This window comes from Patiria miniata, unplaced genomic scaffold (assembly GCF_015706575.1).
Source record: "Patiria miniata isolate m_02_andy unplaced genomic scaffold, ASM1570657v1 HiC_scaffold_9, whole genome shotgun sequence".
Classification (NCBI taxonomy): Eukaryota; Metazoa; Echinodermata; class Asteroidea; order Valvatida; family Asterinidae; genus Patiria; species Patiria miniata.
Window position 1 is genome coordinate 12,520,482 of NW_024037076.1, and position 22,022 is coordinate 12,542,503.

Sequence of the window (22,022 nt, forward strand, 5' to 3'; positions counted from 1 at the left end):
CGTTGATTCCCTGACGTGTACGACTACACAGGCAAATTATGAGGAGCCCTTTTACATCATGACCCATCAGCAATTACTTCCTGTTTCACTTTTTTTTCTAAAGCGGAGTGTTTGATCTTTCCCTGTATATGATCTTTGCTAAATGCTTTTATTTTAAATTTGCATAAGCCTCGCCTTGCCCCCCCCCCCAAAAAAAAATGACTCGATGACTATACTGTAGGTTTTCCCGGCCAATTTCCCGAAATGTTCATTCACTTCTGAAAATCGATCATTCGTTTTCGTCTGAGTTGAATACAGATCAAACTGGGAACTTGCATAGGGTCCCATGATCCTCTTAAAAAACTTACTAAAGGCCCCCCCCCCAAAAAAATAGTCGGTCTCTGGCCAGCGTGCGCGTCGATTTCAATCATGCGCGTCAATCTTTTTTTTCTCAAAATGTTCCGCGGTAGCTCCAACAGCGCCCTCTATTGCCGCACCTCCTCAATTTTCTTTTTACCAAAGAGCACCAAGGAATTGGAAATTGCACCAAGGCAAATGATCGAGGGCACCAAGGAAAAATATGGAGGACACCAATGTACATGAGGACACCCAACAAATCAAAATAGTACCCCATCTTGTCTGTACAATCCAAGCTTGAAAAAAAAAAGCCCCCCCCCAAAAAAAAAAGCCGCGTCGCCGCATCAATTCCGGAACTTTGGTCTGACCAGAGACCGAGCATTTTTTTTTGGGGGGGGGGGGGGCCTATAATATGCCCAACCCGACCCAAAACTTTGATAACTACTGCCGGCCGTTTTGTTTTAGTGCAGTGCATAACAACTTTCTGAAGAATGCAAAGCCTCCCAACATTGCCCAAAACGCACGAAATTCAAATCTCAAAATTCGTTTAACTTACAAAGTGACCCGGTTCGCCAACTGCTGCAAAATGTTAATGAAAACTCTTATGACACTTAAAAGCATCTTTGTTTCAAACTCAGCTGGTAAAATCGAACTCCTTATTTTTGCAGAACGAAAATGGTGTATGAAAAAAGGTTGACATTTCTAACTTAATCTCTCTGCATCCACGGTTAAGGTTGCGCGCACCATGCGCACACCCTTCGCCTAGTTTCCGTACGTGCAATAAAGAAAAAACCGGAAACAGTCGTCGTATTTTGTAAGCTATTTTTAGCAGCAAGAACTGTGCAACTTGAACTCGCATATAAATTTTGTGTAGAGTGGTCTTGACGGAAGCCATACATTTTGGTTGCAAAAAGCGGGCAATTTATTCAGTTTGTGTTCTCGGCCTACCTCAGCAATGGCAAGAGATGCTGCAGGATCATTTCTATGTGGTTTTGGTCGTGCGAGCTGTCAGAAATTCTTCGCGATCTGTTTGCTTTCGTTGTTGTTGAGTCATGTGACTCTTGCACAGCCATCCGCAAAGGTAAATTTACCGTGTAGGCTTGAGGCCTATTGGCGTTTACATAGCACTAGCCCCACGTACTAGTGTGGTAGGCCACACTAGAGTGGGGTATTCTTGCCAGTTTGGATAGATATTAGTTGATCCAGAATATTAATTTTTTTGTCAATTTTTTTTTAATAGATAATAGATTAACCTAAGGCCAAATAAAAAAAAAAAATGTTTAGGGTCCCTGCTCCCTAAATTTTGTTTTAACACCAAAAAATTTATATAAATTTTAAACAGTGACATCATTCTGGCCTCTTTGTCTATTGCATCTATAAAGCTGGTAATGGTATGTCATTCCTGAGTCCAAGTGGCAGCCATTTAAAAAACAAAAAAGATGCCGACCATCTTGAAAAATAGCTCGGTCAGGCCGCTATTTTGGAAGAAGAAAAAAAGGGCCTCCTCCCTTTTTCTCAAAAAGTAGGATGCTAAACATTTTTTTTTACTTGGCCTAATAATTAATTTTTCTCCTTTTTATTTATTTAGTTAATTGCCTTTTTGGGGGGAGGGAGGTAGTCCAAGTGAGTTGGACCCTACAAATCAACTTTTTCAGTTATGGAAAAGAAAAAAAAGTGGCCAGGATAAAGGAAGCTGGCAGGGAATAGGCCTACAAACTTTATTTTTTCTTACTCTGGTCTCTGCCTAAATAAATAAATAAATAAATGTTCCCTAAAATAAATGTTCCCCTAAATAAATTTATTAGGTTCATGGCCAGTCCAATAAAACTAAAAGTAGAGGAATGTCGTAATTTGCAACTTTGTTTTCATCCGTAGGTGAATCCCTCCATTGCATCACAGAGGCCCCTATGGAGAGCAGGGGAGGCAGAGGTGGTCATCTACCGCATTCCCTTGCTCAGTTACACCCCTGGAGGGCGCCTGCTGGCCGTCGCTGAGGCACGGAAGTACACTGGGGGAGACGCTGGGCCTAAATTCATGGTGATTCGTCGATCCTTGGACGACCTGGGTAGGAATTGTATACATACCGTGGTAGATTCCAACATGTACACCTACCGGTCCATGTCTGCAACAAAAAGAATTTTTGTATCATCCAAAATTCCTCCTACAGTACATTCTCCCAGTGGGGATGGGGGGGGGGGGGCTATTTGTTCCAAGTTTTAAGATTCTGTCTTCAATTTTTATTAAAAACTTCAAGTTTACCAAGATTGGTAGTGAAGTAGCTTCATGAGTCACAAATATATAAACTCAAAGTAAGGTCATAATTACTGGGAAATGATCAATGACAAAGGAATGCCTCTGTTGCAAATTTGGTTGAATAGCTGGATAGTCTGACACTGAAGGACTTCCTGACTGACTTGTGAGGACTTGTGACTTACTTGTGGCCATGGGCGTCGCGAGGGGGGGGCAAGGGGGGGCACTTGCCCCCCCCTGGAAAAGCAAAAAAAAAAAAAAAAAAAAAAAAAAGGAAGAAAAAAAAGAAAAGAAAAGAAAAAAAAGAGGCGCGAAGACAAAGTGGTGTAAATTTAATGAGTTGGGGGGGGGGGCAAAACGTCCCTGCCCCCCCTCTAAAGCTGATAAATCGAGAATGTTGAGAAATACAAGCAGTTTTTGGCAAAAATTTGTTTTGCCCCCCTCTAGAAAAAATCCTGGCGACGCCCATGCTTGTGGCTGACTTGTGAGGACTTGTGACTGACTTATGACTGACTTGTGAGAACTTGTGACTTACTTGAGGACTTCTGACTTACTTGTGAGGACTTGCGACTGTTGCGACTGACTTGTTAGGATTTTGTGACTGACTAGTGACTGACCTGTGATTGTGACTGACTTGTGAGGACTTGTGACCAACTTGCAACTTACTTGCGAGGACTTGTGGCTGACTTGCGACTGACTTGTGACTGACTTGTAAGGACTTATAAGGACTTGTGACTTTTACTACAACGCTGACTGCGCCCTACTTCAGCTGTGTGACGAAAATAAACAACTTCAGTCTAATGTGCCTTGTACCTTATGAAATCCTAGGTGATGAGTGGGAGCCAATGCAAGTCATCGTGGATGACGGCTACCTCACTTTTGACGGTCTCAACCTTGGCAATATCATCGTTGATGACGAGAAGGCCATCATCTTCATCATGTTTACGGTCTGCAACCATCACGATGGGTGCGACGTCACCAGCACCAAGCTCATCAGGAGCCTTGATGATGGGGTGACGTGGTCTAAAGCCATGAATATCTCCGAGCAGATTGGAACTCAGGTTTTTGCGCCTGGCCCTGGGTCCGGCTTTCAGGTACAGTCAGACTTTCTGGTTTAGACTCCATTCGTCCAAAACTGTACTTACTTATTTCCATTCCAAAATATCTGAGGCTTATTTCTGGAAACACTAAGACGGGTCTTAGTGCGGGTAACTCTTCTTAAGTCGCGACTCGTCCTAGGATCAATTTCACCAAACTTAAGATGCATTCAACACGTCCTAACTTCCTCAACAACACGGCTGCACTTGACTTAACTTAAGATCGGTCTCAGGGTCGTCTTATCTCATTAATGCGTGCGTTAATTTGTACATCTTCTGAAAATCGACATCTGTACACTGTATCTTTTGTACATCTTCTAAAGACGACTGTTGGCCTACAGTTGTAGAACTTTTTGAAAAAAAAAACCTCTATAGAAACAGATTTGAAAAGATTGCTGACACGTGGGTAGTTTTTAATAAAAAATAGTGTATTTACAAAATTAAATTATACGCCAATACCTCGTCGACTTTTTTAAATAGAGTGATAAACGGGGAGCAAGAATGACTCTATGGTATCATGTGTAGAACTACCCTGTGTGTGAAAATTATTGAGTAGCGTAATTTTTCTGGCGAAAGTTTGTGTTCTATGCATGTGTGCGGGAAGTTATTGTTTTCCGTTTCTTACCAACGACTGTTTCGTCAAGTGGTAAAAACCAACGTGAAACAGTCATCAAATTGTCAGTTTGATGAGTCTTATGTAAGCTGGGTTCAGTGAAATTGTTCTCAGGATGGGTCTTAGCTAAGATCGATCTTAGAGCGGGGGCTCGTCTCAAGTCCTAAGATGACTCGCAAGATAAGAGGAGCTTCATCTAATGGACTGTGTGTAGTCGTCTTTTTGGATTGTGTGTAATCAGTAAGATGTTAAGGCTCGTATTCCTGATGTTACTTTGTTTAGCTTTATATAGCTGTCATAGCCAGAGTTCATCATTTGCAGCTATCCAAAAAGTAACTGGCATAATTATTGTTGAAAAACATTCTTGGCTGAAAGATAGTAAGGAGACTAAACTCCCTGTGAAATTATTTTTTCTGGCAAGCTGTCATTTTGAGGAAATCAACGACAGAAGGCCTTTCCAACGGTGCTTCAGAAGCACCGTTGGCCCAATTCAAAACATGATTCAGCAACTTCTGATTTGAAATCGAGGTCCTAGAATGTTGTTTTTCCTCGAAAAAATGCAGCTGAAGCTAAGCTGAAACTTCATCAGATTGGTTGTTCAGCATCCTTCAGATATTGAGCACTTTTGTTGCTTCAAACGAACAAAATGCACAAATTACAAATGATGGACTATACCTTTAAAACTTTATAGGTGCAATCACTTTTATATATTGAACTACACTGTCGGAAACAGTAAACGATGCATAGTTATAGCTCCATGGTTTAAGCAGTGAACTTCACGTTATATTTGCACATACAAGATCGCTGGTCTTTGGAAGTTAACATTATGAATTTCAATAACCATACTTTACCGAAACTTTTCCCCTCAGAAAAAGTATGCCCCCAACAAAGGTCGGCTCGTCTCCTGCGGTCATGGTAGCTTGTACACAGACGGCATCTATTGCCTGCTGAGTGATGACCACGGCATGACGTGGTTTTGGGGCGGATCCGTCATTGGAATACCGTACGGGCAAGAGAAAGTGGAAGGGGACTTTGTACCAGACGAGTGTCAGGTGAGTACTTCTTGCGGCACTTGTTTGTGTGACATGAGTATGATGACCGATTTTTATCTAAAAAGTGAAGTCTGTCAAGGGCAAATGTGGCTGATCAGGCTGGTATTTATCTCTGGTTTCAGTGGCATGAAACGACTTGAGAGTATTTTTATTCTCCCTGGATGGGATGCCAGTCCATCGTAGGTTACTCCCCAGCTAATGCCGGTACCCATTTATACTCCTGGGTGGAGAAAGGCGAGTGGCGATGAAGTGGCTTGCCCAAGGACACAACATATGACTAGCAGCTGGATTCGAACCTCTGAACACAAGTCACGAACCCTAACCACTAGGCCACACTCCCCTTACTAGAGCGATAAATTAGAGTAAGGTGGCTTGCCCAAGGACACAACATACGACCAGCAGCAGGATTCGAACCCCTGACCCTCTGATCATGAGTTTAGAACCCTAACCACTACGCCACACTCTCCCCCGGACTTTTGAATGAATTGTTGGATTGGAGTGATTAATTTAGCTACTCTAAACCTTCGCAAAAAGTTTCTGATCGATCTGCCCATGTGCTTCTGTACCTAGGGTGTCGAGCTCCCCAACGGCACGATCATGATCAACGCACGCAACCAGTACCGCTTCAAATGCCCCTGTCGCATAGTAGCCTGGAGCTTTGACGGCGGTGAGACGTTGCCCATCCAAGACGTGTATCAGGTGGAAGCGTTGATAGAACCCGCCTGTGCAGCGGGCTTGCTGTACCACCGCAATGTGCTGTTATTCTCAAATCCCAAAAGCACCACAGCAAGTAAGTACTACTTTGAGGTTATCTACAGCATCGGCTGCTGAAGGCCTTGTTGGCAGGGGTCAGATTTGTCAGGATTTTGCCTGTTCTCAGGATTTGTAAAGAATCCCTTTTGAGTTCTTCAGGTTCAACTATCAAAGTGCTTTTACCTATGAATGTTTATATAACAAAAAAAGTGCAGTAATAGGCATTGTAGGTGGAACCTTAATTTAGGCAGAAACAGACATGTTTGTGGCCCATGGCGACCGTCAAATCCTCTGCCAATTATTTTGTGGTTTTTGTGTCGCCTAAACAAAGTTTTTGGAGACACTTACCAGTCCTAAATTCCTTATGACCAAAGGACTGTAGTTCAGTTAAGTTTTAGAGAAAAAAAAATGTTCTACGTGCTTTCATGGATTTTGATAAAACTTGGATGTGGTGACCCTTGAGTGGGAAGACACAATTCTTCATCAGATAACTGAGGTCAAAGGTCATGTGGGGGTCAACAGAGGTCATGGTTTAAATATGCTGCACATGATTCTTTGTATACAGAATTTGTGATCCTTGGGTGGGGGTTCATCACAACTCTTTCCAAATTGGAGGTCAAAGGTCATGTAGAGGTCATATGAGGTCCACGTTTAAAATGCACAAAATGAAGACTTTTTAAGAGCACAAAACATATAGGAATCGACCACGAAAAAAAGGCGACACACGCGATCCGCGGATAACTTGTTACATTTTCCCCCAATCTCACCTCTGTCTTTGATGAGACACGTATTCGTGCTTGCGTTTATGTCACTGCAGGAGTGGCCCTCACGCTACAGTGGAGTTATGACAACGGAACGACCTGGAATGGCGAGTATCAGATCTGGGATAAAGCCAGCGGGTACAGCACCATGACAGCTCATCCGGGAGCTTCACAGTACATCTTCATTCTCTTTGAGAAGGGCATCACGTTGACAACCGAGTCTATTGAGTTTGTACGCGTGAGCTTGTATGAGGACGTTTAATCGAGATTCCAGTTGTTAACCAACGAAGTGAGAATCAACGAAGACAAATTCATCGGACAAAGACTGTTCTATTTTGTATCCTTCAGGACCATGTGAAGATAATCTATGCATTACATTTTAATGTAAGTTTTAATAAGCCTTATCTTGAGGGTATGAGGGCCCAATGATTACGTTATTTTGGGGGTATAAAAAGATGTGAATTTGACAAGTTACTGCTACAGATCATAAAGTACCTTTTTGATGACATTGACTTTTTAGATTTGAGTAAAGTTACTTATAACTGCTTCAACAGATGGGAGTTTTCTTGTGTTTGTATGCCCAGAAAATGGCAGCACCCTCATCCAACAAATGTGGTCTATCAGCAGTTAACTGCTGTACATAGTTTAAGGATGAAAACAAAATTAAATTTGCATTTACGGTAAGGCCCTAAAAATTATCCAGGGAGGTAGGTAGAAAATAATTTTTCTTTTGTAAATCTTGTTTTATGGTGGTCTGTCTGTCTTTTATGCTTTGTTTTCATTAGGGTATCTTTAACAGTATTCTGTGTAAATAAATCTGTTTAAGTTTAATAGACCAAGAACACACAAAAGAGCTTGCATAGAGAAGATTTTTTTTAAATTTTCATGTCATTAAATTCTTTTATCCAAATGTGATAATAAAAAAGGTTAGAGGTCGGGTTACTGTAGGTAGGTCGGGTTACTATAAACACACTTTTTTATACCTAAAAATTTCTACCAGTTTTAAGTATGATCCTGCGTCAATCATGTACCATGCATTTGTATTTTTTATATTTTGCTTTGATTAATGGATTCATATTTTGCATGTATTTGTAATGAAGTGGTCCCTACTATTTTTGTCTTGCCTTGATTGTTGAAAAAGTATTGTTTATCACAAAAGACCTCTGACGGTGATGCGATTTCTTTTGGCAGGCTGCCTAACTGTTGAGGTGCATTTAGTATTTTTTGTAAACATTTTCATCATAATAGTCATGATCAGCAGGTTACATAATTGGAAGAGTGTTTCACACACACTACAGTTAGGTATTTAATGGTTATTTGATGTTTGTGAATTTTTTTTTTTCAATTGATGCAACAAAATTGCTCAAAATCCTAAGTTGGGTGTGTAACAGCTAACCTGTTGTAGGTTTAGCACAGAGGCTGCTATGCATTTAGAGAAATCAGAGTAATTATATGCACAATTTTTTGGGGTCTTGTAAATGGATTCCTTAGAGCTAAAACCACTTTCAATTATTGTTTTCTTTCGAACAATTTGGTGCAATTAGCAATGTTCCTATATGTAAATGCCTTTAAAGTGTCTTTTTTTTATTATGGCACATTACGTATATACGTAAGCAGAATACTGCATACTTTGTCTGCACACATAAGTAAGTCTATGTCATAAATTTTTTTTTTATTTGTCACAGGATATATTTCCAGTGAAATTGAAAATTGACACACATACTGACTTTCAAGAGTACTAATATTTTAGCTGGCAACATTTTCATCGTCATTGGTTCATGTATCATCTGTTCTCTGTTAAAAAAATTCCATGAAATTGAAAGCTCCCTTGATAAAAAAAAATTAAACAAAAATTGATATGCATAAATACTGCGAGCTGTAGGAGCAGGATGTTCTAAAATTCAAAATGAGAAATTGTTTATTTGCTAATTTCATGGACTGACTTTTTGTGTGCAATGTCTTATTAGAAAGCCAATTCAATTGGAAAATTCATTTGTAAGATGCCACACATCCAAATGACTCATTTGGCTTGATCGCATCACATATATAGAATATTTGATCAAGTCCAAATTAGAATAATCAAATAAATGAATACTAAATTATGATAATGAGACATTAGATTGACGCTCATGGCCATAGCCATAAAATTATATTATAATATGTATAGCACTAGTGTGATAATGTACGGGGTTAAATATCTGTATATAATTTGGATGATTAAATGAACTACTGGTTAGAAACTGTGATTGTTTGGATGGGAAAGGACATGTTTGGATATTTTTGTATGTAACACTGAAAAATAAAGATTGACATTCCAAACTTTTGTGTATATAGATCTTACTCTTTACTGAGAAGCTTTTTTTTTTTAAAGGTTATGGGATTATTTATAGGTCTAAAGGCAGTAGCAAATCACTTGATTTGAAATTTTATTTAATATAAAAAAGCTAAGAAATCCGACAATGAATGCTTTATGTGTAGTCTGAGGATCAGACTTTCACGTGTGCAGAGCCTGGCATGTTAAATGTTATGCCAGCCAATCGGATTCACCTTTAGAACTTGTGATGTCATTTAGAGCAACAGCCAAAGCTGTTGATTGGTCTATAGCTGCCATGTTTTACTCAAACAAAGTGGGGTTACAAAAGATACAATTGACCTATCGCCGTTTGCAAGTTAGCCACGCCCCTTAGACAACCCTATGGAATTTTGTATGTAGGTTTGTTTGTCTCAGATTTTGGGCGTACCGTGTCCATTTTTATATCCTGTAATTGGACAATATCTCACAAGCTACGTTGACACGATTCCACCGCGATAGGTCAATAGAAAGTGAACGCTGAATGGTAAGAACCTGGAGGTCAACACACAGTGTTGCTTTGCATACTCTGCATGCATATTTATTATAGACGCCTGCCGTCAGCAACTGTCTATTCCATAGACTACCTTATGTTTATGTTGTGCAAACCCAACCCCAAAACGACTCAAACGGAAACTGGCTTCAAGTCGGGTCAGGTCAGTTTATCCAATGAACACATTTTTGGGTAAACATTTTGAACAGAAAATCCCTAAACTGAGCACTGTCTTCCTGAAATGACATCACAGTAACAATCTGTCAGTTGTCCGAATAATTACGGAAATTTATTTAAATTGCTTCAAAGAAGTGCATTTTTCAATACAAGAGAAATGTCAAATAGTTTTCATACATTAAGGGGTAGTAGAAAGTAGAAAAATCATCTCATGGACCCTTCAAGATAATACAAAATACTGACGCTAGACGACTTGAGATCAAGTACTGCCATACCAAGGTCACACTTTCAGCTGCTGGTGTTTCTAGTATAAAACAAACTTGGTTGTGTAGAGTTATTATTTCTGCAAGGTTCCTCATACGTTCTTTCTGTCCTATCCTTGGAAGATGAATTAAGATACCTGCATTTCAGTTTCTGGCGTCCTCGCAATTGTCGCAAACATCCTCGAATGACATCCTCATGATTCCTTTGTCTTGTCAATCATTTACATTTGAAGATGAACACTTTATACAGTCTTACTTGTCCTGCCATCTTTCAAATTTTGGGCCAAATTCCTCGTCGGTACTATGGACTCTAATAAATGTACCTGCATTTCAGTTTCTGGCGTCCTTGCTATGGACCGATCCAGTAAGCACCGCCCCATGGTGTTCTGACCAATCACAGCCGTGATTTATGTCCGACGTGCGTGTACAAAAGTCCGACATGCGTGCACGCACGTATGAAGCGCGCGGCAGGAAAATGCAGCGTGGCATTTGAGAGGAGCATGTGCTAATTTGCCCAGTGCGCAGTGGGCGGGGCTTACTGGATCGGTCCATTGTCGCATACATTCTCGACTGATATCCTCACGATTCCTTTGTCTTGTCAATCATTTACATTTGAAGATGAACACATTACAATCGTACTTTTCCTGTCATCTCTAGGCTGCTCTCCAATTCTTCGCCAACTTCCTCGTCGGCACTATGCACTCTAATTAATGTACCTGCATTTCAGTTTCTGGCATCCTCATAATTGTCACATACATCCTCATATGGTATCCTTAAACGTTTCCATTGTCTTGTCAATCGTTTACGTTTGAAGATGAACACCTTGCAATCTTACTTGTCTTGCAAACTCTCTAGGCTTCTTTCCAATTCTCCAACTTCCTCGTCAGCACCACAGACTCCATGTAATCAGATCCCACCAGTTCATGCACATCCAGATGTAAAAATAAATACTGCAAGTAAAACTTGCGTGATCCCCCTTGCACACTGGCAGTTTGCATACATGAACAGGCATGACAGGCAGTTAGTAACAACATTTTTTCAGTGGACCTAACCCAAATGGAATGTGTCATAATTAGCAACAGGGATTTTTGTATAGCAAAGAAATGGGTGGGCAGCTGTTTAGTCGGGCAGTGTTGTGTCACTCGTGTGTGCCTCTGAAGGTAGGCTTAGTGAAAGTTCTTTCACGAAACTAGAGAAACAAAGTGACATAAATCTTTGGCTACCTAGGACAGAGGTCTGTGGAGGCCATGACATGTTGCCTGAGTCTAATCACTTTACCAGACACCATGAGCAATAACCACATGTCAAGTTTGGTTGAGATTGATGACTGAGCTTACAGAGAACCTAACCAAAGCTGGCTGGCTCAATTCTGCAGTAAGTACTGCACGCACACACACGAACACACAGAACGAATACGCGAATCGCAATATCCCCCTGTCTGGCTTCAAAGCCAAGGGGATAAAAATGCCTTGTGTATTTCGCTCCATACACGCACTGACCCGGGCAAGCACACAATGTCCAGCACTGTGGCACAGCCTGATATCCTGCAACTGGACAGAGTCCATGTCTTGTGCTTCCTCAAGACGTTCCAGCAAGGAACTCCAAAAACTCTGTGCCCATCTCGTTGTCATCACTGTCATCGTCCTCGTCCATGTTGAAGCCATCAACGGCAAGGGCGTCATTGTCATCTGCTTCCTCGGGACCGTCTTCGATGTCATCATCATCATCATCATCTTCAACATACTCCTCATCCATGTCCGCATCCTCCATGTCAACACCTCCTGCCTGAGATGTCGACGGCCTGGAGGAATCATCTCCATCTTCCTCAGCCGTGCCATCTTTGATTGTATAAACAAGGAAAAAAGTGAGTGAGTTTGAAGCACGATTCCCTCATTCAGAAATACCTAAGACAGTTTACCAATTCCTAGCGGTCGAGAGCCAGTCACTGCTGCGTTCTGCGCCACATTGCACAGTATTGTGGTGTGCGCGCGCAATTTCCATATAAGGAGATTTGTAGCACGTGGCTTGTGATTCGTCTCCTGAATGGCTTGTGATTTGATTTGTGACTTTTTCGGACTTGTAATATTTCTTGTGACTGGCTTACGATTCGACTGTGACTTGTGAATGGCTAGTTGTTTGGCTTGTGAAGTACTTGTGATATTACTTGTAAATGGCTTGTGATTCGTCTCGTGAATGGCTTGTGATTTGACTTGTGACTTCTGAAGGACTTGTGATATTACCAGTGACTGGCTTGTGATTCGTCTCGTGAATGGCTTGTGATTTGACTTGTGACTTTTGAAGGACTTGTGATATTACCAGTGACTGGCTTGTGATTCATCTCGTGAATGGCTTGTGATTTGACTTGTGACTTGTGAGGGACTTGTGATATTACCAGTGACTGGCTTATGATTCGTCTCATGAATGGCTTGTGATTTCTCTTGTGGCTTGTGAAGGACTTGTCATCTGACTTGTGACTGGCTTGTAACTGACTTGTGATGGGAACTACGATTGAACTTGTGCTGTGTAAGATTGCAACTCTGCCTCCCGCCTACCTTCTGTGAGTGCCTCCTGCTCCAACGTCTTCTGCAACTTCTCAGTCAGGATAGACCTCATCTGATCCAGGACTTCCGTCTTGAAGTACCCGACGGGTCCCCCCTGATCCGTTTTGACACTACCCGCCCGAATCATGGCCTGGATCTCCTCAACGTGGATATCACACAGCTGGTAAAACATGTTATTGTAGGCCGGGACCAGACCTTCCTTGAAAATGAAGTAGGCTTCCTGGGAAGGGAAGGAAAGACAGAATTGTTAAAATGATAGACAGTGCAATTCATTGTGTGAGTATGATAATGCTTGCATGCCCAGACCTTTTTAAATGGAGAGTACAGTCGACTCCCGTTATAACGAGGTCCGGTGGACTTTCACAATACTGTCGTTATAGCCGGAACCTCGCTAAAACCGGAGCGCAGTTTCCCCATTCGTTCTGCACAAGGTACGGTACATGTGCGCGCGTGTTTTAATCGTGTAACGCACGTCCGAAGACATGAAGAGATGGTCTTTTGTTGGTATGTACGTCTGTTATTAGTGTATATTAAATATTTAACTGATGGTGATGAATAAATGAAATAAATAAAATACCTTTAAGGGAACATTGTTTAATATTTGAGGACCTGAATCCGGAGGAAAAGGCATCATCGCTGAGAAGAATCAGGCAAGTAGGTCACTTGCACAAATCGTGCCGAGTGACATTTTGCTTTCATTTTGCATTTGCTGGAATCGGCCATTTGCATTGGGTCGGCCAAAATCGTCGTAATAGCCGAAATCTCGTTATGTCCGTGCCCGTAATAACCAAATATTTCCCCATAGTAATGTACACAAATTGATCGGGACTGGGAGAATGTGCTCGTTACATCCAGGATATCGTTATGACGGGAGTTGACTGTATATCATTTGTCATTTGAGCATCTTTTTCATTTGAAGCAACAAAATTGCTTGAAGTAAGCTTCTTAACAATAATTTAGTCAGTTACTTTTTGGATAGCTGCAAATTCTCTACTCCACCTTTAAATCGCTACACCACTACCTTATGCACCCCATTTTCCCCACTGATGTAAGCACGCACAAACTCCCAATAGTGCCCAAGAAATTTGGCCATGGTAGGAACACGCAATTAAAAGGTTTGCATCTGCACCATGTGACAAAAATCTCTCCAGGGAGGAAAATCTCTTTGTGAGTTTGTTCGGTCCGGAAAAGAGCCCGTGGAACCCAACCTTTCAAACAGTACACTCTGCCCATCATCAAGAGACCAGTTAGCTATTCCCAGTCTCTCGATGACAGGCAGGGCACAACGTCCACTTGTACCTTTCAGAACCATACAAACTCACAAAGCGCTTTCTCGTCAAATTGTGCAACTGCAATCAAACTCTTATTGCCGACTTCACTACGCACATCTTCAAATCTCTAATTTTTATGGAATGTTTAGGACGGACATAGATACCTTCTCGGCCATTGTTTTCTGTTCTTGCCTGAACTGGCTGTGCCTTGCGGGTCTGGCGGTTCTAAACCGGCTGTAGCAGGTGCTCTTGAAGCGTTGTGTTTTATCGACGGGCATTACTGATTTGCTGCTGTACAAAACTACAGGAGTGAAAACACATTCTTATAAAAATGCAAAAATAGGATTTGTCTTTTTTAAAATTACGGCTAAAGGACAGGATATCTACAGCACTTTCTACACTGAGGTTATTTCAATTAAAGGAATATTGTTTTTCGAAACAATATCTTCCTGTACTTGTTTTGACAAATTTGTTGAAATCCAGGAGACTGACCAAAACCACAATATCAATCCAAGAAGTCCAATATGGAAATGCCAGTCCTCGCTAAATAGTCAGGGCTGGTCCATCTATATCTGACCTGTTTCTTTCTTCTCCTTTTTTTTAAATTACCTGCTATAATTTCCTTTTGAACTAGATCCCTATTTAATCTCTTACCACGCTAATGCAGGAATTCTGCACCTACCCTGCAAGCACAGAGCCCTTGGTTCAGATCAAACCTTCATCTCCTTGATATTATGTGAAATTGCCTACTATTAGTAGCAAATGAAGATTCTTGTCAGTTAAAAAAAAGTGAACAGAGCCATGGAATGCAGCCTGGATCAACTGGGGCTTGTTATTTTGTTTCTGGGTCAAATTTCACAAAACTACTTTATAGTGAGAAGCCGCCCATCGACATGTTCCAATCGACATGTAGAAATCGTACTTACATCTGCGCACCCTGAAGTCCAAGGGCTGATACTGCAATCCGTCGGGCGCGGTGCGTGGGTCGTAACCCAGACGAACCCAGGTGCACCGCCACGGTCCGGAGCAGAAGTAGTAGGAGACAGAGGGCAGGAGGACGGTCAGCTGACGATCAGTCAGGGTGCAGTTCTGCCTCAGGGCACTGCGGGACCAGACAGGCCGCCGAGCAAAAACCTGGACAAAGACAATGGAAGTACTGGTTTGAGTTTAAAATATTTTATGATGAAATCTTCCTTCCTTCCTTGAAAGTGCAGCCTCATATGTATGAGGATAAACGCAGTGCCAGAAACACCGGGGCGAACCCATTCTCTTAGCGATAAGTGTTACTGGGTTCTTTAACGTGCATTATACAAGGCACGGGACCTACGGCTTTACGTCCCATCCGAAGGACGAAGCAATAATGGTTAAGTGTCTTGCTTAAGGACACAAGTGTCAAGACCTGGACTCGAACCCACACTCTGCTGGCAGAAACTCCACCATCTCTCCTTGTGTTAAGCAGATTATGAGATACCCTGCTGTCAGCACATTAACCCAACCTCTATAGGCATTTTTCTAGGAGCCTTCCTGAATCTTCCAAAATCCCCAACCGTGCACAAACTCACTGCCACAATCTTTGTACTTTGAAGGGGCATCAAAACACATGTAGTATTATACCGTCTTGGCTCTTTCTACCTCAATCCTGCAAAATCCTCCGAAACAACAATAGAGTAAGGTATCCCTCCCAGTCTTTTGCACTTCAAAACCCTTCAGCTTTTGCAAAACCACTTTTGCCCATACAGCTGCATCCATACTACCCACTCTTTTGAGGTAATCTTCTGTGGAGTACGGACAACAACTCAAAAGGCATCCAGGTGGATTCAGTCTTGCTCTCCACAGTGCTGTGTTTTATGCAGTGACTCTTGTGTGACGCAGTTATACATATTGCTCTGAATACTAACTTCCAACAATAAAGAAGGTTCATTTGAATAATCGGGGAGTACTACCTGCATCAGTTCGTCCTGTAGCACCTCTATGCTGTTGTCTCTGGCCTTGCCTTTCTCGAAGTAAAGCACGGCATCAGGATGGGGAGCTGTGGGGACGCCATCCTGCTCAAAGGGCACCATGTAAGCGTTGTGTGGCCGTCGAGCTCGCCCGCTGCCCACGATATTCTTGTCAGTCCTGTTAGCTACCTGGGTGACGGCATCCAAAAAAACAAAAAAATTATCAGTGGATTGCGTTCAAGCGGTGTGTCTTCCCCGATGGAGCTGTCATGAGAAGAGATCTTCTGTTCATGCATGGAGTCACTTTAGGTTGACTTCGTGCATGATATTGCAACAACCCTGTGCACAATAGACTGATTTACACATTGCCTGAATAAATTTATTAAGGCATCAACAACTTTTGCACAAAATCTACTTGAGTTTTAAAAATATTAAAACACAAGCTCAAACTTAGACACTCGCACTCATTATGATAAAATCAAACAACAGGTAAATGAAAATGTTTAATAAAGTGTTTTTTTCTGATGATTTTTGTGTGTGCTGTGTCAAGTAAGTGGAACATTTCAACCAATCAGTGTTGTAGTTGAGACCATCACAAGTCCTCACAACTTGATCACAAGTTCACCAGTTTCATGTCAAGTTACAAGCTATTCAAATATGAACTTTGTAAAAAAAAACACATTCCTTTGTAACTGCTCGTTCACTGTTGCTTGTTACCGGACTTGTGAAGGACCTTTGATTTACTTATGACCGTTCTTGTGATGGACTCGACAACACCACTGCAACCGAGCTGCTGCAGCTGTACCTTGTATGACAAGCTCTCGATGGAGGGTACTATATCAGGCTGGAAGTGGAAAGCTAAGGGCTGGTCGGTGCGCGAGAAGACAGGAGGCAGCATGAAGAGGGGCACGTCTTGCTGGAGATAGCTGCCATCCTCGGGTTTGGTAGGCACGATCTTCTCAATCAGTGACTCCATGCCGCCTGTCTCCTTGTTCCGATGCAGTGGCAGATACTGGTAATCACACATTCCTACGTGTTAAGAGAAGGAAAATTCTGAATTTTTTTTTGTCTGCATGTCACGTTATGAATATTTATCATTAAGGGAGTCAGGTTGGGGTAGTGATTCTTTCCTCGCCTTCCATCACTGTGACCCGGGCTCGATTCCTGCCCTGGCCACATGTGGATTGGGTTTTCAGTCCCTGCCTGATTCCGTGGGTTTCCCCAGATTGTGCCTCTGATGGGGTTTTCAAAATGACAGCATGCCAGAAAGAATAATTTCACAGAGGGTTTAAACCAAGAATGGTTTTCAACAAAAATTACCTTACTTTTTGGATAGCTGGAAAGTATCTACTCTACCTCTAAGACACTATTACCAGGCATGTACATGGTAATTTGTGTATAAAGTAAATCTAATGTCGCCAAATGTACACTCTTCAGAACCCACCCTTAAATTGATAAACTGAGTCAATGACTCCAACGAGTTCAGTCTTGTACTCTGCCTCCTCCTGTGCAGCTTCTATGACCTCATCATCTCCATCACCAGCGTCCTGACTGTCAACCTCCATCTCAGCAGTGGGAGCTGCTTTCTTGTATCTCTTTTTGACCCTGAGAAGGATGCTGGTGGTTGGCTGTTGGCTGGCATAGAGGGGGCGACAGAAAGGGTCGTCTGGTCTGAACTTCATCTGTAGCTTCGGTGCTGAGTTGGCACTGAGTGTCTGGTTATCAGAGAAATTTAATTTTAAATTAACTATTTTTGGGGAAACAAGTATCCAATAATTTGGCCAAAGCACTCCACTTGCACACTTGGCTGCAAATTCTGGCAAAACTTTTCTTTGATTTCATTGGTACCCCGCTATGATTTTGCACACGGGTGAACTGTCTCCCGAAACAAATCAACTACACATGCGCAGCTGATATAGTGCAAATGCTTATTGCGGGGTAGGGCTTACCATCCAATTCCTTGAAAATGTCCTGTTTTGAACTTTTATTGAAGTAGGCCTAATTGCAAAATTTTGATATTTTTTTACGGCACCATGGTTTAAGCCAATTTGGAAAGAATGTTGCAACCTGACGCCACTTTTTTTCTTCATATCTATCATCAGGGTCGGATCCAGGAATTTTCCCAGGGGGTGGGGGGGGTGGGGGGGGGTTTCATCAGCAAAAAAATCTGAAAATGTACACAGGTTTTTTTCTTCGGACACTTGGCCTCTGTAAAATCAAAAACTGGGGGGGGGGGGGGGGGGGGGGGGGGGGTACCATATTTCAATAGGGGGCACTGTTAAAATTCGATAATTATTAACACTAGATTACAGAATGGTGTACCGTATTTTGAACAGGCGGACATTATACCAGTATAATTTTAGAAACTTAGAATTTTTCAGACCAGTCTCATAGGGTTTGTGCACAGTGTGTCAAGTGATGTTCAGGTATGGAATTCTTTCCCCTTTTTTTCTAATTCACAACTTTGCAGGATTTTTTTAAAAACGGTTAGTAAAGTCCGAGATATCCTACAGAATCAACCCACTGCGCAATGCGATCAACCCATCGCGCAATGCGATTGACCCATCGCGCAAATCAACCAATTGCGCCCAACATACACAACCGCTGAAGTGGCATCTGAATACATTCTTTCCAATATTTTGTATGCTCCAACTTTTGTGCAAACGAAAGTTTCCATCTTCTTTTGATAAGATGAAAAATTGCAGAATCCGGATTCGTTAACCACCACGTCAACCATAGACTTGTTTGCTTCTCTGCTCTGTTTACCCCTCGGCAAGCAGATCTCGCGATCGATGTGCTATTGGGATTGTGAATGGGTTTATTCAACGACGTCTACGGCGGGTCTACACAATCACGACAATCGCCATTGAACACTCTGTCTGTCGTCTGCAAATTCGATGACGTGCTCCTAAATCAGAACACAAGAAATCCGCAGTTTCATTGTAAAATTTTCGTGAAAACACCGACCTTTGAGACTGCTTCCTCTCCACCAAGGGTCTTGAACATCTTATCTACATTCTGCACTCTGGCTGGAAATTCAACACAAACGAGCTGTGGAAGTTTTTGCGCATCAACTGAAGCAGACGAATTTTCGTCTTCCATCGTGTTGTCCGCCATTTTAGAAAGTGTCCTCGTTCGAAATTTTCAGACTAAAATAAAAGAACTTAAAAAAAAATAGACAAAAATTAAGAACTACCACGCTGCCTTGTAAAAAAAAAGACTAAAACGACATGGAAAAAAAAAAGAAAAACATCGAAAACACACACCAAAAGAAGAATTATGAACGAACACTTCGCCACATTTTTTCCCCAAAGCTACCTGTACGAAGGGGCGTGGTTTCGAAATTAGATGCACCGAGATTTGGGGGAGGTGTTGGTGGGGCAAGATTAGGTCAAATACGATTGATTTAGGTGATTCGAAGACAACAATGAGTATTGATGAGATTTTGCTTAATTTCTAAGGAGAATACCATTCACCTGTTCTCCTCCCCAGCCTAACGCTCGGTCTATTAATTACAAACCAACAAAATCAGTAATATTCTGAGCTTGTTTTGCTGATGGTCCTCTAGACTCACTGATTGTTGACCGACTCATTACTGACTATTGGCTGATGAATAGAGCCAGGCAGTATGTTATGTATACAGTTACGTGGGAATGGTTGTAATGGGCTGAACCATATATTTTGCACATATAGTGTCAATATATTGTCTTTTTATTTGTTTCCAACAAAATGGTAGCTTTGCATAGAAAGAGTTATTTGGACACAATTTCGTATTGGCAAAATAGTCAAGAAAAATAGAAGAATCCATTCACCATCTTGAAAAACACCTGCCTCCTTAATTTTGTCATAAAGGCTAGACGAGACACTACTAGAGCGGATCCAGAACATTTTTTTTGGGGGGGGGGGCAAAAAAAAAATTGGGTCCCCTCCCAAAAAATTGAAGTTTGGATTATAGATGCTCTGTTGTGCAATCTGAGGCAATTTCTGACCACTTTAACCATTTTTTAAGGAAAAGATGGTGGTGTACACAGTGCCTGCCTTTATTGTGACGTCACTTTAAGAAAAACTGGGTTTTCGTTTTTTGCGGGCATTATGTTGTGACAATTGGGCAAGAAATATCTTTTCAATTTTTTTGCCGGGCATTACCATTTCACTTTGTTTTCCCGTGTCTTTAATATTCTTCAGATTACTGATGTCTCAATAAATTTTTTGAAAGCAGACTCGAAAACAAACACAACAAAACAAAAATCAACAGCTGCCAAAGTTTAATTACATTCTTAATTTCATTGCAACTTTTATTTCTTCATATAGAGGAAGGAAAGAGTTTTGTTTATCTTTCCCATGTGAATTCCAGCGATGGCCAGATTAAAACGATTTAAGACAGTATATTCATTTTTATTTACACATTGTTTAAAGCTTAATATCAGATCCTACATAAATACTCGTGAAACTCAACAGTGGTGTGATTCATACTTTATAGCACATGCAGTGTATGTCTATAGCCATAAATTACATGTCTGGTTTCACATTAAAATTCAGTAACGATAGCATGATAGCGAGGCGGAAAATACAAGCTTTTGTAGTATTTCATAAGAGAATCAGCAATTAAAATATATTTTCAGTATCTTTTAAGAAGTAGAAGAAAGGATTGTGTTCATTCTATTGTCCCATCAAAAAAAAAATCAACCGTTTCCCAATTAATCTAACAACTTAATATTCCGAGCAAATGACATGAAACCAATTAATATAACCGAGAATGAAACACGGATGCAACCCAGGATATTCATTGCACTATTCGTTCCAATGTTCTCTTCCTAAAGCCATTCTGACATCAACCATCAGGCTAGTTACAACCATTATCTGCAGCTTACGAAAATGTATTACCCTTTTCCCCCCTAAAATAGTAGTAAGTAAGAATCCAGAAAAAAAATGTATGTTTGGTATTAGACCCAGTAACTGGGGCGCTAAAACTCCTTTTTTGAAATTTTGGTATGATCAATCTAAACCAAAATTTCAAAAAAGGAGTTCTAGTGCCCTAGTTACTAGGTCTAGTCTGGTTTTCATTTCTGTGGTACAAGCACCATATGAACCAATGCCCATCTAACACAGTATGAACTCTCTCCAAATATACACATTCCTTTCTGACTTTTCTTTCAATAATCTGAAATTTTCAATATGTGCAGCACACTTTCCTATGCATTTAGAACATAACAGTGCATTTCACAAATGTGGAAAATACACATGGGGTAACAAGCAGGTGAAGTTTATAAATTCAGACAATTAATTAAAACTGTTTCAGTATCTAGACCAAACTGTACATTTGCGGAGGCCCCCTTCAATGGCCGAAGCATTGTGCTAGCTATTGTACAAAGCAACTTCCCCATCGCGGATTATCTGAATAGCTAGCACAATGCTTTGGTCATTGAAGGGGTCCTCCATAAGTGTACGCTGATCACGTGTTTGGATTGGTCCACACTTACCAAGGCCAACAAAAAATGAACCAATTAAAGGTAGAGTACATCATTTGTGCTTTTTTTGTTGAAGCAACAGAAGTGCTCAAAATGTCAAGAAGGGTGCTGAACAACTAACCTGAAATGAAGTTTTAGCTCCGTGAATGCTGTATATTCTGAGAAAACAATATTCTAGGATCTCAAATTCAATAAAAAAGTTGCAGAGTCATGTTTTGAATTGCGCCTGTTATCAGTGCCCGAGACACATTCTCATTCAGTCGACTGCAGCTACGCGATGTCGCGCACTGAACCGACGATTTATAGCAACTGCTCGCATGTGTGCGTCGTGTCAACGCTTGCGCGCACCCATTCACAGCTTCGCCAAATTAAAAATGAACTATTAACAGAAACTTCCAAAAATGCGTCTAAAGATGCATCTTTGGAAATGATCTTCTTTTATTGTTTTCTTCAAAATGACAGCATGCCAGAAAAAAAAATTCACAGGGAGTTTAGCACTATTACTATCTTTAAACCAAGTATGTATTTCAACAAAAAATCTTGTCAGTTACTTTTTGGATAGCCACAAATGATATACTCTTACCTTTAAAATTGTTTACTGAAATAACTGTTACGATTTTTTGAGACAGGGAATATT

General features: G+C 41.2%; 2 protein-coding genes across 2 annotated transcripts; one reads left to right on the top strand and one right to left on the bottom strand.

Moving 5' to 3' along the window:
- The first annotated feature begins 1,144 nt into the window (after positions 1 to 1,144).
- On the top strand, positions 1,145 to 9,181 carry LOC119720701 (sialidase-1-like). Its single transcript, XM_038190507.1, has 6 exons — positions 1,145 to 1,417; positions 2,212 to 2,401; positions 3,415 to 3,680; positions 5,166 to 5,348; positions 5,919 to 6,138; positions 6,919 to 9,181. The coding sequence occupies exons 1-6, from the start codon at positions 1,292 to 1,294 to the stop codon at positions 7,122 to 7,124; spliced, it is 1,191 nt and encodes a 396-aa protein (XP_038046435.1). The 5' UTR covers positions 1,145 to 1,291; the 3' UTR covers positions 7,125 to 9,181.
- Positions 9,182 to 9,938: 757 nt separating this feature from the next.
- Positions 9,939 to 19,055, bottom strand: LOC119720702 (general transcription factor 3C polypeptide 5-like). The gene is made up of 8 exons (XM_038190509.1): positions 18,885 to 19,055; positions 17,362 to 17,632; positions 16,723 to 16,946; positions 15,921 to 16,106; positions 14,904 to 15,111; positions 14,142 to 14,278; positions 12,698 to 12,926; positions 9,939 to 11,983 (listed from the first exon to the last, which is right to left on the bottom strand). Exons 1-8 carry the CDS (start codon positions 19,032 to 19,034, stop codon positions 11,724 to 11,726), a joined length of 1,665 nt encoding a protein of 554 aa, XP_038046437.1. The 5' UTR covers positions 19,035 to 19,055; the 3' UTR covers positions 9,939 to 11,723.
- Between the last annotated feature and the right edge of the window lie 2,967 nt (positions 19,056 to 22,022).

What these genes read in the sequence shown, in the direction of transcription:
- LOC119720701 (XM_038190507.1), top strand. Translation starts at nt 1,292, where the DNA reads ATGGCAAGAGATGCTGCAGGATCATTTCTATGTGGTTTTGGTCGTGCG. An exon ending in TTGCACAGCCATCCGCAAAG is followed by an intron (nt 1,418 to 2,211) that starts GTAAATTTACCG and finishes TTTCATCCGTAG; the next exon opens with GTGAATCCCTCCATTGCATC. An exon ending in TCGATCCTTGGACGACCTGG is followed by an intron (nt 2,402 to 3,414) that starts GTAGGAATTGTA and finishes ATGAAATCCTAG; the next exon opens with GTGATGAGTGGGAGCCAATG.
- LOC119720702 (XM_038190509.1), bottom strand. Translation starts at nt 19,034, where the DNA reads ATGGCGGACAACACGATGGAAGACGAAAATTCGTCTGCTTCAGTTGAT. An exon ending in AGAAAACAATGGCCGAGAAG is followed by an intron (nt 12,927 to 14,141) that starts GTATCTATGTCC and finishes TTCCCTTCCCAG; the next exon opens with GAAGCCTACTTCATTTTCAA. An exon ending in GCAGGAGGCACTCACAGAAG is followed by an intron (nt 11,984 to 12,697) that starts GTAGGCGGGAGG and finishes ATACAATCAAAG; the next exon opens with ATGGCACGGCTGAGGAAGAT.